We start from the raw sequence: 15670 nt of genomic DNA, 5'->3' as shown, positions 1-15670 counted from the left end.
CCCTCCACGACGGAGGTCCCACACCCTCCACGACGGGGGTCCCACACCCTCCACGACGGGAACCCCACACCCTCCCCGACGGGGGTCCCACACCCTCCCCGACGGGGACCCCACACCCTCCCCGACGGGGGTCCTACACCCTTCACGACGGGGACCCCACACCCTCCACGACGGGGGTCCCACACCCTCCCCGACGGGGGCCCCACACCCTCCACGACGGGGGTCCCACACCCTCCCCAACGGGGGCCCCACACCCTCCCCAACGGGGGCCCCACACCCTCCACGACGGGGGACCCTACACCCTCCACGACGGAGGTCCCACACCCTCCACGACGGAGGTCCCACACCCTCCACGACGGGGGTCCCACACCCTCCACGACGGGGGACCCCACACCCTCCCCGACGGGGGACCCCACACCCTCCACGATGGGGACCCTACACCCTCCACGACGGAGGTCCCACACCCTCCACGACGGGGACCCCACATCCTCTCCGACAGGGTGTCCACTCTCCATGGCAGGGATCCTACACCCTCTCCAACGGGGACCCTACACCCTCCATGGTGGGGGTCCTACCCCCTCCCCGACTTGGGGGTCCTACACCCTCCACAGCTCCTACACACTCACTGGCTAGGGTCCACCTTACACCCCCTCCACGGCCAGGATTCCCTACACCCCTCTCTAGCCGGCGCCCCTACACCCATCCATGGCCAGCTTGTCCTACATCCCCTCCATGGCCGGGGGCCCATCTTACACCCTCTCCCCAACCAACACCCACTTTACACCCACCCCCTCCCAGCCAGCATCAATTTTACTGCCTCTTCCCAGCCAGGGCTGACCTTACAGCCCCTCCCTGGTGCCCCCTCATGTCCCTCCCCCGCCAGCACTCTCTTATAACCCCTCCTCAGCCGGTGCCCCCTTATGCCCCCTCCACGGGTGGTGTCCCCCTTATGTCCCCTCCTCTGCTGGTCGTGCCCCCTATACCCACTCCATGGTTGGTGCACCTTTACACTCCCTCACAGGTAAATACCCCCCTACACCCCCTCCCCAGCCGGTGCCCCCTTATTCCCTATCCCCAGTTAGAGCCCCCATACACTCCCCCTCCCCTCCCTGGTCTGGGTCCACCTTATGCCCCCTCCCCAGCCAGGGCCCTCACAAGTGGCGGGGACCCAGGTGTAGCCTCCACACCCCAATAGTGGTGAGCTCCTCTGTCCTCACTCTTTGCATGGCCCTCAACCTGATTTCAACTTGTAGGCAGGTGCTCAGCCAGCTGGAATAGAACAAGGGGAGGGTGGCTGTCACTCTAAAGAGGGAGACCAGACTCCCAGGACAAACCAGGAAGAGCCCAGGGCCTCCAGGAAAAGCTGGGCCTGGCCAGGCCTTGGGGGAGTCCCAGCGCAGGCCCCAGCCTTCCCTGCTACCAGCTGCCTCAAGATCCTGCCTAACCACCCCACCAGCGCGGGCGGGGCAGCAACCGCTCTCACAGCCCTGGCTCCTGCTCCAGCGGGGGAAGCCCCATATTATTCAGACCCTCCAGCCAGCAGACGTCCGGCCCCACCGCCCAAGTCCACTCCTCATTGACTGCTAGCCTTCAGCTGGCACTGTACCTTCTGCTAACCCTTCCCAGGGTCCCACATGACAGCCCAGGGGCCCCCAAGGGACAGAGGTGGCCATGGCTCTCTGAGGAGCGTCAACGCCCCTTGTACAAACATGCCAGCTAAAGCTGGTGGAGGACGACCTGGGATGTGCACTAGAACAGAGAGTATGCTCCCACAGCTCAGGAGTGCTCCCCAGGGCAGGGCCTGGAGCCCTCCCCACCGAGCCGCATCCCACCGCGGAAGTTCAGTCAGGAAGGGATACCAAGACTAGGCTGGCCGAGAGAGACAACGGAAAAGAGGGGCGGAGCGCCTTCTTCCCACACCCCCAGCCCCCTTCTCAGGTGCTTCCGCGGCGCGGAGGCGGGGCCACACCTGGGCGCAGCCCCCATCTCCAGCGAGCCCGCCCCCCTGCTCCAGCACACCCACCTACGCAGCACAGCTGCCGGTACAGGTAGCCCCTGCGGGCCCACTCGCAGCCCCCGTCCAGCCAGCACAGACGCTCCAGCACGACCTCCCTCTGCGAGGCAAAGGCGTCCCCCGCCCCCCATGTCCAGGCCGCGGCCATGAGCACGGTGCCGGGGCAGGCGGAGGCTCGGAGGCGCGCGTTCCGGGGAGCTGTCGCTGGCTCACCGCATCCTCCCCCCAGCCGCCAGCAGGACCCGAAGAACCTGCCCCTGGGCCCGCCCCGCGCCCCGCCCCGCCCCGCCCCAGGACCAGCCAGAGGCTGGTCCCCCAGGGACGCCAAGCCAAGAAATAGAGTGGCCTCCAAGTTGCCTGCTGGGAGGGGGTCTTCGAGCGCAGAGGCCGCCCTGGAGCCGGAAGAGGGGCACCCGGAGCGGGGAGGAGCCGTCGGGCGCGGAGGCCGCCCAGGAGAGGAGGGCAGAGTCGAGAAAATGGGTCCCAGGCCGGAGAGGGGGGCCCCCAGCAGGAACCAGGACAAGATGGCAGGGGGACTTGCCAAGGTGGTGTCCCGAATAACCATGTCAATGGCGTAGAAGCCTGGCACGTGGGCGGAGGCTGGGGGGGAAAAGCACATCCTCACATGGGGTGGGCAGGCAGGAGGGCCTTTCCTCCCAGCCAGGATTGTGGGCGAGCAGGCAGCGTCCACAGCTGAGTCACCCGCCTGAACCCTCACCAGGTCACACCCATTCTGACTCCGCCCCCAGACCATAGGGCAGCCGTGACACAGCAACCCCACCAGGGAACCCTCGCCTGCCGCCTGCACTCCGAGCCCTCGCAGGACAGGGCCATGTCCTATGCTGACGGACGTCACGTCAGCCTGCGCGGGGCCCCAAAGCTGTCCCAGGGGCAGGCGACTCCAAGCCCGACCGCCTGTGCACCCCAGGGCCCACGGAAGACACCAGGGACCTCGGCACCCTCCCCGTGCCCATCCCAGCAGGACTGGTCCGGGATGTGCGCCTGGCACCTGTCAGGCTGTGTTGACATTCACCTGCGCTCACCCCGTTCAGGGTTGGGGGCTGGCCTGCGGGAAGTGAGGTGCGCTCCTGCACTGCCCAGGTCCCCTCAGAGCCCACTGCCCAAGCAAGGGGTTCCCACAGGCTCCAAGGTAGGGTGACCCCCACACTTTGCCAAACACAGGCGGCTGTTAGGAGACACGGGGAGGGGAGGGCATGGGGCTGCAGTGGGCGGGAGGGAGGCGGCCCCTTGGCCCGCCCCGCCCCGGGCCCGCGTCAGAGGCAGCGGGCCGTGGCCGTGACCGTGACCGCAGTGCTTACCTTGCTCGTCTTGCGCCTTCTGGCGCCCCCGGCGCCAGTGCCACACAACGGCCAGGGTGACAACATGGCCCACGACCACCAGGGAGGGAAAGAGGTTACCAGAAGGCTCCATGGCCGCCGGGCATGAGCGAGCCGGGCAGAGCAAGCGGCGCCGCCCCGGTGCGCCCCGGTCTGTGTGCACCGCCCAGCTGGCGGCGAGCTGCCCTCTCCCTGCAAAGTGCGAGCGAGGCCCCCCCCCCCCGCCGCTCTGCCGCGCCCTCCGCCCTCCCCCACAGAGCTGTGGCCTGCCCGCCGCCTCCTCCGGCACCGCTCCCCACCCGTCTCCCCTCCTGGTAGCTCAGCTGTCCCAGTGCAGGACAGCAGCTCAAATCATCAGAAGCATTAACCCGCGGGGAGGAGGGGCCTGAGGGGCTGTGGCCTACACAAACCCCCAGACCTCCAGCCCTGCCTTGAGGGCCTCTGGGTCCTCCCCACTGTCCCCACCACAGGGAGAGGTATAGCAATGCCGAGCACCCCACTCCGCCTCTCAGGGTGTCCTCTAGTGACAGGTGCCAGGCACTGGGCGGATGCCAGTGTCCAGGCCGTCACCAGCCCCACCCCCACCCCGGCTTGCGTCTGGCCAACCACCGTCATACAAACACCAAGATTCTCAGCACCCACCAAAGGGTCACACAAGCCATGGGAGCTCGGACAGGGACCAAGAAGAGCTAGGGACAATGCCCCAGGACGCAGCCATGTACGGGAGACAAGGCACAGAGCGGGCCCCCCCAGCACAGGCCCCTGATTGCTGCCACAGGGAGCCCACCTACCAGGCACGATCTTCATTGGGGACAGCAGTGCAAGCCCACAGGCCGGACAGGGAATGGGCAAGGGGTGTGGGGAGGGTCACAGGCCCTTGGAGGAGCCGGTGAGCTGGGAGCAGCAGCGGGCACGGGAGGAGGGCAGCACCGCCTGTCAGCACAGAGCCTGTGCCGGGGGGAGGGGTGGGCAGGGGGCCGGGGGGCTATAAATATCCATGGAGGGTGAGCAGGGCGTCATCTGTCCAGACTTAGAACATGACGTGCGGGCCGTCCAGGTCCCGTTGGGCAGTGCCACCTGACACCCCCAGGCTCCCACCCAAGATTCTAATAAGAGTGGACAGCGGCCCCAGGAACCTGAGAAATGTGCTCCCCTGTGGGGTCACTGCCTCACCCCTGGGGGCACTTTGTGACACCACAGTGGACTCTTGTCACCCTTCCCCCAGAAGGCCCTGCACACCTCACTCAGCACCACACCTGGTTCCAGGATGGATCGTCCAGCTTCCCCAAGGTCAGGCTGCTGGCCAGTGACCCAGCTACCCAAAACTGAAGCTCAGGCCACAGAGCACCCACCCATGGGCGGAACTACCCCCTCCCCTAGCAGCACTGGTCTCCCAGGGCCTCTCCTGGCCAGGGAGAGAGCTGGTGTTGGCCCACCCAGACCCCATCTGGTCGGGCCTGCAGAATTGGGGGTCGGAAGCCTCTTAGCAGGCAAATCCATATCACATCCTGTACCAGCAGACCAAGGACAGGATGGGGAGGCGGTCACAGTTCTGTCCTCTTTGCCAAGTGCCTGCCCCAGAGCCTGCGCAGACAAACTCCAATAGGCCTCCACGGTGGACAGTCAAGCAGGTATCGTGCTGACCATTTGTTTAGTAGCACTTCTTGTGTGCCCAGCACAATCCTGGCTTGTTCTAAGAGAACCTGACTGTAGCCCTGTGAAAGCCCACAGCATCCCCTGGGTGGGCAGGCAGTTAACACGCTGGCTGCTACCCAGAGGTCCCTCAGAATAAAGACACGGCGATCTGCTTCCGAAAGTTCACAGCCTTGAAAACAGGAGAGTGTTGCGGGAGTCAGAACAGCCCCACTGCAACCAACAGCACCTCCCAGCCCTCAGGTCCCGAGTGGGAAGCGGCCAAAGCACTCAGCACCAGCCTCAGAGCAGCACAGAACAAAGGCCTGGCAATCGCAGACTGGCTTGTCACTTGCTAGCGTCCAGTCCAGCTCAGTCATTTCAGATGCAAAAGCAGCTCAGGCATGGTGAGCGGCTCAGCGAGGACTTCCCAACTGCCCTGTGGGACACAGAGTCCATGCAGCAGTGAGGAGAGGGCTCACATTCTCCAACCCCACCCTTCAGAAACTAATCTCCCAAGGAATCTGGCCTGCCGTGGGCAGTGGGCAGCCCTGAAGGTTAGGGACATGCGTTGCTCCCAAACAGACCCAAGACCTAGAGCCAGCCAGAGAGGTCACTGCTCAAACAAAATCAAGGGGCACAGCCAACCAAGCAGGCACCAGCCTTGGCCCTCTCTGTGCACTAGAAGACGCACCCAGGAGCCAGTGACTCAGAGGGCGTGCCCAAGGGGCAAGAGTGCCCTCATGGCAGCAGACACCCCTCGACTACCTCACAGACCCCCCACTCCCATGTCTCAGAAACCCTACCCTGCTGCCAGACACACCGAGGGGCTCAGTGGAGCAATGCTCCCCTGTACCGCGAGCTTCAGCCAAAAGGGCGTGAGGGCAGCATACAGGTGGACCAGCCCCCTCAAGCCCTGCCGCGCCCGACCCAGCCACTGCTCCTGGGCCCTGGTCCCCACCCAGCTGAAGGTCCACCTTGGCCCAGCTGAATGAGCTCCTCCATGCTGTACTGGTCCATGGCGCCAGAGAAGACCTGCTGTCCACAGCCCACAGCCCAGCAGGCAGAGAGGAAGAGAAGGCAGGAAGGAGGGAGGGCGGGAGGCAGGAGGGAGGGTGCTGGCTCCCGCCTCCCCACCCAGCCCCTTAGTCAGAGGCACTGGACCGGGGGGTCAGCATGGCCAGGAACAGCTAGTAGAGCAGCGGCCTCTGACCAACACCCCCAGCCCCTAGGGTCCACCAGCCTTTCCTCGCTGCCTGACCCACCTAGTGCGCTCCCCTTCCCTCTGAAGGGCCCTCCACAGGCTCCACTGGCCTGGCCATGAGGCCCCCACCTCACATTCCAGGCAAGTGCCCAGCAGCCTCTCCACATGGCCATGAGGGAGAGCACCCCTCTGTCTTGACACCCCAAGAGACTGCCAGGCAAACATGCCACATCAAGGTCCCAGTCTGTGTCCCACACCAGCATGGCTCCAGCACCCCCAACCCAGACCCTGGCCCTGAGGGTGTCCTAACCCACACCCCCCCACAGAGCACCCCCAGAGAGCTGCAGGAATAGTCCTGACACCAAAATCAAACTGCTGCCATGGGGAACTCCTGGTAGGCTAGGGGGGGCTCCTCATAGGTTGGAGGCTCCTCATAGGTTGGGGGGCTCCTCATAGGTTGGGGGCTCCTCATAGGCTGGGGGGCTTCTCAGAGGCTGGGGGGCTCCTCAGAGGCTGGGGGGGGACTCCTTGTAGGTTGAGTGGACCCTTCGTAGGCTGGGTGGATCCCTCATAGACTGGGGGGACTCCTCATGGCCTGGGGGGCTCCTCATGGCCTGGGGGGGCTCCTCATAGGCTGGGGGGCTCCTCATAGACTGGGGGGGCTCCTCATGGCCTGGGGGGGCTCCTCATAGACTGAGGGAACTCTTCATAGGCTGGGCAGACCCCTCGTAGGTTGTGGGAACTCCTCGTAGGCCGGGGGCACAACTGCTCACAGGCCCGTGTGAAAAAGCACATTTCCCTTGGTTCCCTCAACCCCTCCCGTCCTGCAGAGATTTCCCAAAAGTGCAAAATCACACGTCTGCAAATCCTGGACAGCCACAAACAGCCAGCTGGGGTGGAGGGCCCTAATGCGGGCAGAGGACCCCGCAAAGTGTTCACAGAAGTGTGTTGCAGAAATCCATGCTGACACGGGCCTGAGGGCACCACACTACACACTTCTGGTTTGTTGTGGGTGTTGACCCTGGGAAGCTGTGTTATTCGCAGTGTACACATGTATGACCTCGTGCAGCCTCCCCCACACAGAGCTGCACTGCCCCTAACCACCCAGTTCTCTGTCCTGCTGGGTCTCGATCTCGGGCCTCGCCCAGCTCATGTCCTCATGCCCAGAGGCTGAGTCTCCTAGGCCTGCCAGCCTCTACTGGAGCAAAAGGCGGGGAGAGGGGTACAGGAGGGGGTTTTGAGGGAGGGGAGCCCACAGCCCGGGGGGCACCCAAACAGAGGAAGAGGATCTGAGAGAGGTGAGCCCAGGGAAGGAAGCCTACAGGGGTACAGACAGGGGGATTCTGAGACAGAGAAGACTGTAAGTGCAGAGTCCACAGAGAACCCCACGGGAGGGGCTATACAGGAAGGGAAGCCCACAGGAGGGGAGTCCAGGGAAGGGGCCCAAAGGAGAGGGCTCTGAGAGAGGGGCTTGAGGGGGGGGTCTGTGGGAGGGGGTCTGATGGAGGGGGTTTCTGAGGAAGGGGCTCTGAGAGAGGTGACATGAACGAGGGGGTCCGCAGGAGGGAGACCCCCCACAGGAGGGGTCTTGGGGAGAGAGCCGCCTGACTCAGCTGAGAGCTGGAGCTCACTTCCGGTTGGAAACTCCTAGCCGCCACAGCCACGCAGGGAAGGGAGGACTGAGTCACCCTGGGGGGGGGGCCTGAGGCTCTGCCACCCCGACCACACCCTGCCCCCTCCCAGCTGCAAACTGCCCGCCCAACTGGACCAGGAAAAGGAAGGATGCAAGGAAGGGAGGGCAAGAGACTGGGCTGAAACCCTGACCCTAGGCAGCGGCAGAGGGAAACCAATCTGGTCACTGACTAGGTCCCCCGGCCCTCTGGTGCTCAAGGGGACACAGCGAGCCCACGTTTTACAAAGTCAGAGGTGTCCTTCTAGCCTAAGGTCCCCTGACCCCTCCCTGGGGGCCCTACTGCAGCCCATGCAGGCCAAGCATATCATGGCAGCCAGACTCCAGCTGCATGTGGCTACACCCCAGCCTGGAACCTGCACTTGAGAGCCCCCTCCACCTGCCACACCCTGCACACCCCTCCCAGCCAGCCCTGTCCCAAGCCCCCTGCTTGGTTTCCCCAGGAACTGCCGAAGCCTCAGGTCACACGGCACCTGTCTACCCACAAGAGGGGTACCAGAGATCCAGGGGCCTCGCTCAGCCGCGGCCTCTCTCTCGGAGCAGCTCCCACGTGGGCAGGGGTCCACCTTGACCCCTGCCCAGATCCAGTACGCCTGGCCTCGGCCCACCCACCGGCCCAGCATCGCCCAGTCAGATCGCATGGTGGTGCTCACACCTCTGACAAGGTCTAAGCCGTCCACAGAACACGCGGTGGTCCCCTCACACGCTGGACAACTGAAGCATGGTGACCCTCTGGCCCTGCCTGCGCAGAGGCCCCTGGGCAGCCAGGCCACCGCACCAGAAGGTGGAGTTCAACAGAGGCACCGGGGAAGGGCCTCCCCAAGGCCAGCTGACCCTGCCACGCCTACCTGCTGCCCCGCCCCCACCCGGGCGCCCAAGATGGGCTGGTGGGGAGCCCTCCATGGCCTGAGCACCCCAAGGCCCTGAGCACCCAGTGTCTGGAGAAACAGCTGCACCTGTCAGCCTGAGCAGACTGCAATCTCAGGAGAGGCTGGGGTCCCCGCGGCCCAGCACGCACCCACTCCCACCCTACCGGCCTGGGCCAGGGCGCAGCTGACCTGTGGCTGGGACAGGCTCTGGGCCGGGCGGTGCCAGCGTCCCAGGGGCAGTGACAGGCACTACGAGGGGCTCAGGCACCCCCTCCTCAGGCTCCTTCCGGCGGTAGGCCCGGCGCTCCTCTCTGGCGAGGTCCTGTGCGGGAAGCAGCCCCCGCTTGGGTGGGCAGCTCAGGGGGCCCTGCACAGCCTGCACGTGGGGGTTGCGGCGCGGGGACGTTGCCATGGCGACCGGCCGCCGCACGCGCTGCAGGGACGCTGGCACGATCTCTGGCGGCAGGCACAGGTACTGGCGCAGGTGGGCAATCCCCTCGTTGGTGAGGTACCAATAGCAGTGACGCCAGGCGAAGGTCTCCCGCACCAGACCCCGCGACCGCAGGGAGGCCATGGCGCGCATAACCTGCAGATTGGTGACGCCAGGCACGTGGGGATGCAGGCTGCGGGGTCGCCGGTCCTTCTTGGCCACCATCACGCCCTCGCGGAAGAGAGCCTCATAGATGACCCGCAGCTGGTCCAGCGGCATGAGCATGCCAGCCACCATGGCTACGACCGGGCGAGTGAGCGTGCGGGAGCTGGGCTGGGCACGGAGCGCGGGCGGCGTGGGGCCAGGCGCGTGGCGGGCAGGGGCGAGCAGGCCGGGCGCAGCGCGAGGGTGAGGACTGGGCTCTGAGCTCCGCGGCCGCTCGATCCTGCCCGCCCGCCGGCCTCCAGCCCGCCCCAGGCCGGCCCCTCTGACTCAGCACCCAGCGGCCCCGCCCACCCACACCATCGCCACAGACGAGGGGCGCCTCATGGCTGCAGCCCCCACAGCTGGCCCTCTCCCCTCCAGGGCCCAGGGCCTAATGGCAGAAATGACATCACTTTCTAAACTCGTCCTTCAAGGTTCCAAGTCTAGGACAGGGATGAGGTGGACAATGACTGGGAAGGGGGACGTGAAGAATGCAAAGAAAAAGAGGCAGGAAGGGGTAGGGGCAGGAATCGTGGGGGGTGTTTCAAGTCTGGGGGTGCTTTCAGGCCTTGAGGGGCTCGCTGAAGAGGAAGGGATGCCCAGGCAGCAGGGCTGACTCTGGATCAGAGGGCAGAGATTCAAGGGGGTGAAGTGGGGGTCCTGAAGGCTGAGGTCTGAGGAGACAGACAGGAGCAGCTGCAGGTGGACAGCTGAACTGGGCAGGAAGAAGGGAGGCAAAGTGCCCCCAAGCACCTGGCCTGGTTTAACACTTGTGCCAGGCATCCTGGGTACAGCACCCCTGGAAGGGGGGCCGGGAGGGGGGAGAAGCTCCACTCAGGGCCTCCACCATCCCCCTCCAGGCAGCTGTCAGAGACCAGAGTTTCAGCTGCCACCAGGGCTAGTGCCCCAATACACACAGAGGGACAGGCATTCCCAGCACAGGGGGCCCACACCCAAAGGGGAAGGATGGGCAAAAGGAAGTGCCACAGGCAAGGAAAGGCTGCAGTCCACGTGGGGGCCACACCCATGGGCACCCCCACACAGAGGTTCCAATTTATATTCTGAAGGTGCTCTCCTAAACCAACTCTTCCCAGGCTATGGCAAGCTACTCCCGCCAGGATGTGCCTACCACTACCACAGCTGGACACACCCATTCCCACCAAGCTCTACACACTAGGGAACTAGTTATAAATAGGGCGGGGGATCCCGGGCTAGGCCAGATCAGGCAGCTGTGGTGTGGGAGCGACTTTATAGGGTTATCACCATGGCAGCGCCTGTGACTCCAAATAGAGCCAGGGAGAGGGAAGGAGAGAGACAGAGATAGACAAGAGAGAGATAGACACAGAGAGAGAGAGACAGAGACAGACAAGAGAGAGACAGACACAGAGAGAGAGACAAGGGAGAGGGGGAGAGAGACAGACACAAAAAAGAGAGACAGACAGACACAGAGAGAAAGACAAGGAGAGGGGGAGAGAGAGAGAAAGGGCAGGCTGGCTCAGCAACTCCCACCACCCTCCCGCCTGGCCAGTTCCCTGCCAGCGCCTGCCCCACCGCCCCACCCCTTGACTGTTAGGCTGACTGCCTGGGAAAGCAGCCAGCGCAGGAGGCCAGCTCTGGGAGGCCAGAGGCGAATGGGCAGCAGCCACACCCACGTGTCCAGCAGAGCCCACCCGGAGGCCCGAGTTGCAGTTTACTTGGGCCCCCAGGCCAACACCATGGTGACTTTGAGATTAAAATCAGCTGCGCATGCAGACAGACAGTCTGGCCACTTTTGAGCCAAAGACCCCACTCTCCTGGCCCACATCTCAGTCCTCACACACTGACCTCCTGGGCTGCCCTACCCCTGTCCACCTCCCAGCGCCTTCCACTCTGGCCTTTGCTCTACACTCACTCCTCTGCAGGACTTCATCCCATGCCCATCCCACACATGCACGACATCTAGCAGAGGATTCTCCCATCAGATCAACAGCGCTCCTACATTATCTTAGACCATGCCCATGGCCCAGGGCTTTCTGCTGCACAGACCCGAACACGGTCCCTGCCCCAGCCCCCGCCCTTAGAGTTCACCCATGCGGGCCACCCCCCACCCATCAGTGCAGGCGAGGCAGCACTCGCTCCCACGAGGGCGGGGCTTGGCGGGAAACCCCCTTCCTTTCCAGCTCTGCAGAGGGAGGAAGGGCAGGCAGGAGCCAGGGCGGGACATTCCCTGCCCGCAGCTCCCTCCCCCCCCTCCCGGCGGCATGCGCCCCCCTCCGAGCCGCAGCCACAGTTGCTGATTCAGCGCCGGCTGACTCTAGGCCTCACTGGGTTTCCAGGGTAACTAGTCGCGGCCCTGGAGCAGCCCCCCACCCAGGACAAAGAACCGTAGTGTGGACTGGCCAGAACCAGCCCGCCTGGCGCCTCTGCCTCTGCGCTGCAAACCCCGGGGTTTTGCCCAAGCTCAACAGCCTAGGGCTGCAGAAGCAAAGCCCGGCGTCCACGGCCCCAGGAAACGCTGACTGCTTAAAGGCCGCGCTTCTCCCTCCGCCCCGCCCCTGGCGCTGCAGCCCGCCCCGCCCCCGACACGCCGCGAGGCCGCAGAGCCGCGGTGGGGCCCCGCAGACTGACCGGTGCAGCCCTGAGCCTCCGAGCAGAGGGGAGCAGAGGGGCCCCGCAGACTGACCGGTGCAGCCCTGAGCCTCCGATCAGAGGGGCCCCGCAGACTGACCGGTGCAGCCCTGAGCCTCCGAGCAGAGGGGAGCAGAGGGGCCCCGCAGACTGACCGGTGCAGCCCTGAGCCTCCGAGCAGAGGGGCCCCGCAGACTGACCGGTGCAGCCCTGCACCTCTGCTCCAGGGGACCCCGCAGACTGGCCGGTGCAGCCCTGCGCCTCCGCGCCGGGGGACCACGCAGACTGACCGTGCGCCCAGCCGCTCCACCTCTGCATCCCAGCAGACTCGGCCAGCACCCAGTGGGGGCTGCACCAACTGGAGGTCAAGCGTGGTCCACGCACCCCAGGCCCCGGCCAGTACCTTTGAGAGAGCTAATCTCGTGCTGGATGGCTCGCGAGGGGTCCATGTCTCCACCAGGACCTGCGAGCGGCCTCGAGGCCACCAAGCAGCGACCAGCCCCTCACCGCACCACCCGCTCGTGCCGCAGCCTGGGGGAAGGGCCACAGGGGCGGAGCGGGGTTTGCCCGGCCAGGGGCGGAGCTTCAGCCGATCAATGCACAGGCCACAGGCCAGCCTGGGCGCATGCTCCCAGGCCACGCACCACTTCCCAGACACAGCTTCTGCACACCAGGCCCCTCGGACTACAGCCTTCGGCCAGGCCAGATCCGTGTGCTGACCCCACCCTACTCTGCAGTCCCTGTGGCCCCTCTCTCACCACGAGATGTCACCTCAATGGCCTGAGGGGTGCACCTGTACCAGCTGGCTGGCCGCCTAGCCTGAGCCTCGCCCCGCCCACCCACAGTCTTGCCCCCCTTTCCATCAAGTCACATCACAGACACTTGGGTGGACGCCCTCTGTGCTGACAGCTTCCAAATCACACAGGACACCCCCCCTTTCCCACCAGCCTCTGCGGCTGGGCTCACCTGACCGGACTCCTCACTGCTCCCAGGATTTTACCTCTGGGGCACCATCTACTGTCCAGCACGCAGATCAGAAATCCACAGTCACTCTCAGGCCTCCCTAAGCCCTGTTACCAGTCTACAGTCTTACATCCCAATCATGTTGGCCACCACTGTTCCAGGCTGGCCACATTTACGCCAGAACCACTGGGTGGCTCCTTCCTAGCCACTAAGGTCAGCGCCGGGAGGTGGACAGCTTTGACCCTTGCCAGAGCCACAGAAAGTGGTACAAGGATGTCTGAGGGTGCCTGGGCCTCATTCCAGTAAGACTGCTGTACTGGGCAGTGCTGGGCAGGTCATCCTACTCAGTCTCACCACTATCACCCCTTCCCCCCACCCTGGCCAAGCCACTTGGGCCATAAGAAGACCTGTGCTGTACCAGTTCCAAGATAGGGTTCAAAGCGAGGGTGACAGCCAGTGAATGGCACAGAGAAAAGTCAGGTGCCAGCCCACCGGCAATTCTGGGCCTCACCTCACAACAACTCCATACTCCCGAGACTTGGCACTGGCATGGGTTAAGGAAAAGACCAGCGGCCAGACTCTGGGGAAGTGATAGTTAGGGTGAAAAGGGAACCGTGTGGGTCGTTTCTACTGAACTGTTCTTTCCCGAATGAAACCCCTAAGTGATGCATTAGCGCAGAAGAGTGTGGGTCTAGTCTACTGGAGGCACTCCACAGACACAACTCTGCACACACGCAGGCCACGAGGCACCAAGGAGTTAATCGGTTTTTCTGAATTTAGCTCTAAGTGAAGAGCACCACCTCACAAGAACTCAGACTCACTTCTCCAGCTGGTCCTGGGCCCTCTCACCCAGCAGCTTCCATGGCTGGGAATCTCCTGGGAGGAGACGGGCCAGCTTTCACACTTGAAGCTGCTGGTAGTTTCAAACCACAGGAGACACCCCACAAGCCGGTACTATATTATTTTTGTTACTGTGTGCCTTAGAGTCAGAACGGATTTGTAGCTGACCCTCCAGTGTGTCTCCAGAGGTTGTAAATCCCACGAGAGACTGCCCGTCTTTCACGTACAGAGCTGCTGATGGGTTCAAACCACCTGCCTTTTGGTTGGCAGGGCAACTCCTTATCCAACAGACCACCAGAGCTGCCTCATATCATTTGACTAAACTTCAGATGAAACTGAAATATTTAAATAAACAGATGTAAATATTGTGGGAAACTCACTAAAAAATAAGTTCAAAAAAACAATGCTGGTTCTCTTTTTCTGAATCGCCTCAAACTGAATTTCCTGAGAAGCTGACTTTAAGGTAATGAAAGGTGAGTATAGGAAGGGCAAAGGGGACCCTTACTGGCCCAAAAGGTTAAGCACTCAACTTACACTCTGCCCAGCTCAAGGCTGTCAAGTGCCGTCGAGTTGTAGACAACTCATAGCGACCCTATGAATGAAAGGCTTGAACACTTTTATAACTTTTGTCGTTTCTCCAAGTTCAGAGGGTTTCCAGAGGCAAGCTATTTCAGAAGTGGATACCACTCCTGCTCCACCAAACACTGTCCACCTTGGATAACTCTTATTACATTTGACACATCAGTGTCACAGTGTTCAGCATCCCAGCAACCACGAGTTAACTCTGTACAGCACACGGACAGACCCATACACATTTTACAAATAAGCACAAAACAAAGAGGCAGAGGTCTGACATGACATGAAGCAACTACAGCAGGGAAATTGGACGGCCACATCAGATGGACACATTTCCAGAAATGACCACCCACGTGCCTGTTGCCCATGATGGTGACCTTTCCAGAACGCGTGTCTTTTCAGGGGAGATGAGCTAAAGATCTCTGAGATGAGACCCTGTTGCCTGACCGAAAACCCAAACTCCAAACTGATTCCAAAGTGTCTCCATTCTAGTCACTTCCAATCCGTCTAAGAATGGGGGAGGAGCCGTGCAGGTTCTAGCAGGAACTGCCTCCTCACTGACCCCCAGCAGTTTCCGAGCCAGGGGCTCACCCATCTTCCTCCTCAGACTTTGTCGTGGATTCAACATGCAGAGTGGTGGGACTGGCTCAGCTCCCTCCAGACACCGCCAGAGCTCTTTCCAACAGGCCTGACAGGGTGGAAAGCTGGCAGGAGTGGCCTCATTTCTCTCCGGTAGAACAGTGGTGCTGCTGGTTGCCATCAGGTGGGCTATGACGCCCAGAGACTCTATGAACAACAGCTCTGAACCTGACCCTATCCTGTGCTGTCTTCTCGAGCCCAGTCACTGTATCTATCAATCCATCTTGTCGAGGGTTGTCTTCTCCTCTAACCCTCCACCTTCCCCAGAATGATGTCTCTCTCCACGGACGGCCCGTCCTGACAACACGTCCAAAGGATGGGACAGTTTCACCACCCTCACCTCTAAGGAGCCAGCTGTACTTTCTCCAAGATCTAGTTGTTCCTTTGGCAGTCTACGGTATGTTTAGTACTCTTCTCCAACATTACAGCTTAAAGGAATCAGTTCTTCTCCTTTTGTCCTTATTCACTGTCCGACTTCCAGATGCACAGCAAACAAATGAAAGTATCATGGCTTGGATCAGGCAAGCCTTAGTCTTTAAACTGACATACTTGCTCCTAACTCTTTGGAGATTTTCTCAATGCAACACATCTTCTGATTTTTTCTGTTGTTGTTATGTGCCGTCGAGTCGTTTGCGACTCATAGTGACCCTATGTACAACAGCCCT

The 15670-nt window shown here is 62.5% G+C and overlaps 1 protein-coding gene across 1 annotated transcript in view; it reads right to left on the bottom strand.

The window, feature by feature from the left end:
• PLEC (plectin) overlaps positions 1 to 9473 on the bottom strand; it is a 36414-nt gene extending 26941 nt beyond the window's left edge. The window contains exon 1 of the mRNA XM_006879426.1: positions 8936 to 9473. Within this exon, the coding sequence (XP_006879488.1) occupies positions 8936 to 9473 (538 nt within the window). The remainder of the gene's footprint in view (positions 1 to 8935) is intronic.
• Between the last annotated feature and the right edge of the window lie 6197 nt (positions 9474 to 15670).

The sequence above is a fragment of the Elephantulus edwardii genome, unplaced genomic scaffold (genome assembly GCF_000299155.1).
Source record: "Elephantulus edwardii isolate Elephantulus edwardi_28Jun2011 unplaced genomic scaffold, EleEdw1.0 scaffold00003, whole genome shotgun sequence".
In the NCBI taxonomy this organism is placed as follows: Eukaryota; Metazoa; Chordata; class Mammalia; order Macroscelidea; family Macroscelididae; genus Elephantulus; species Elephantulus edwardii.
This window is presented reverse-complemented; position numbering and strand designations above follow the sequence as displayed.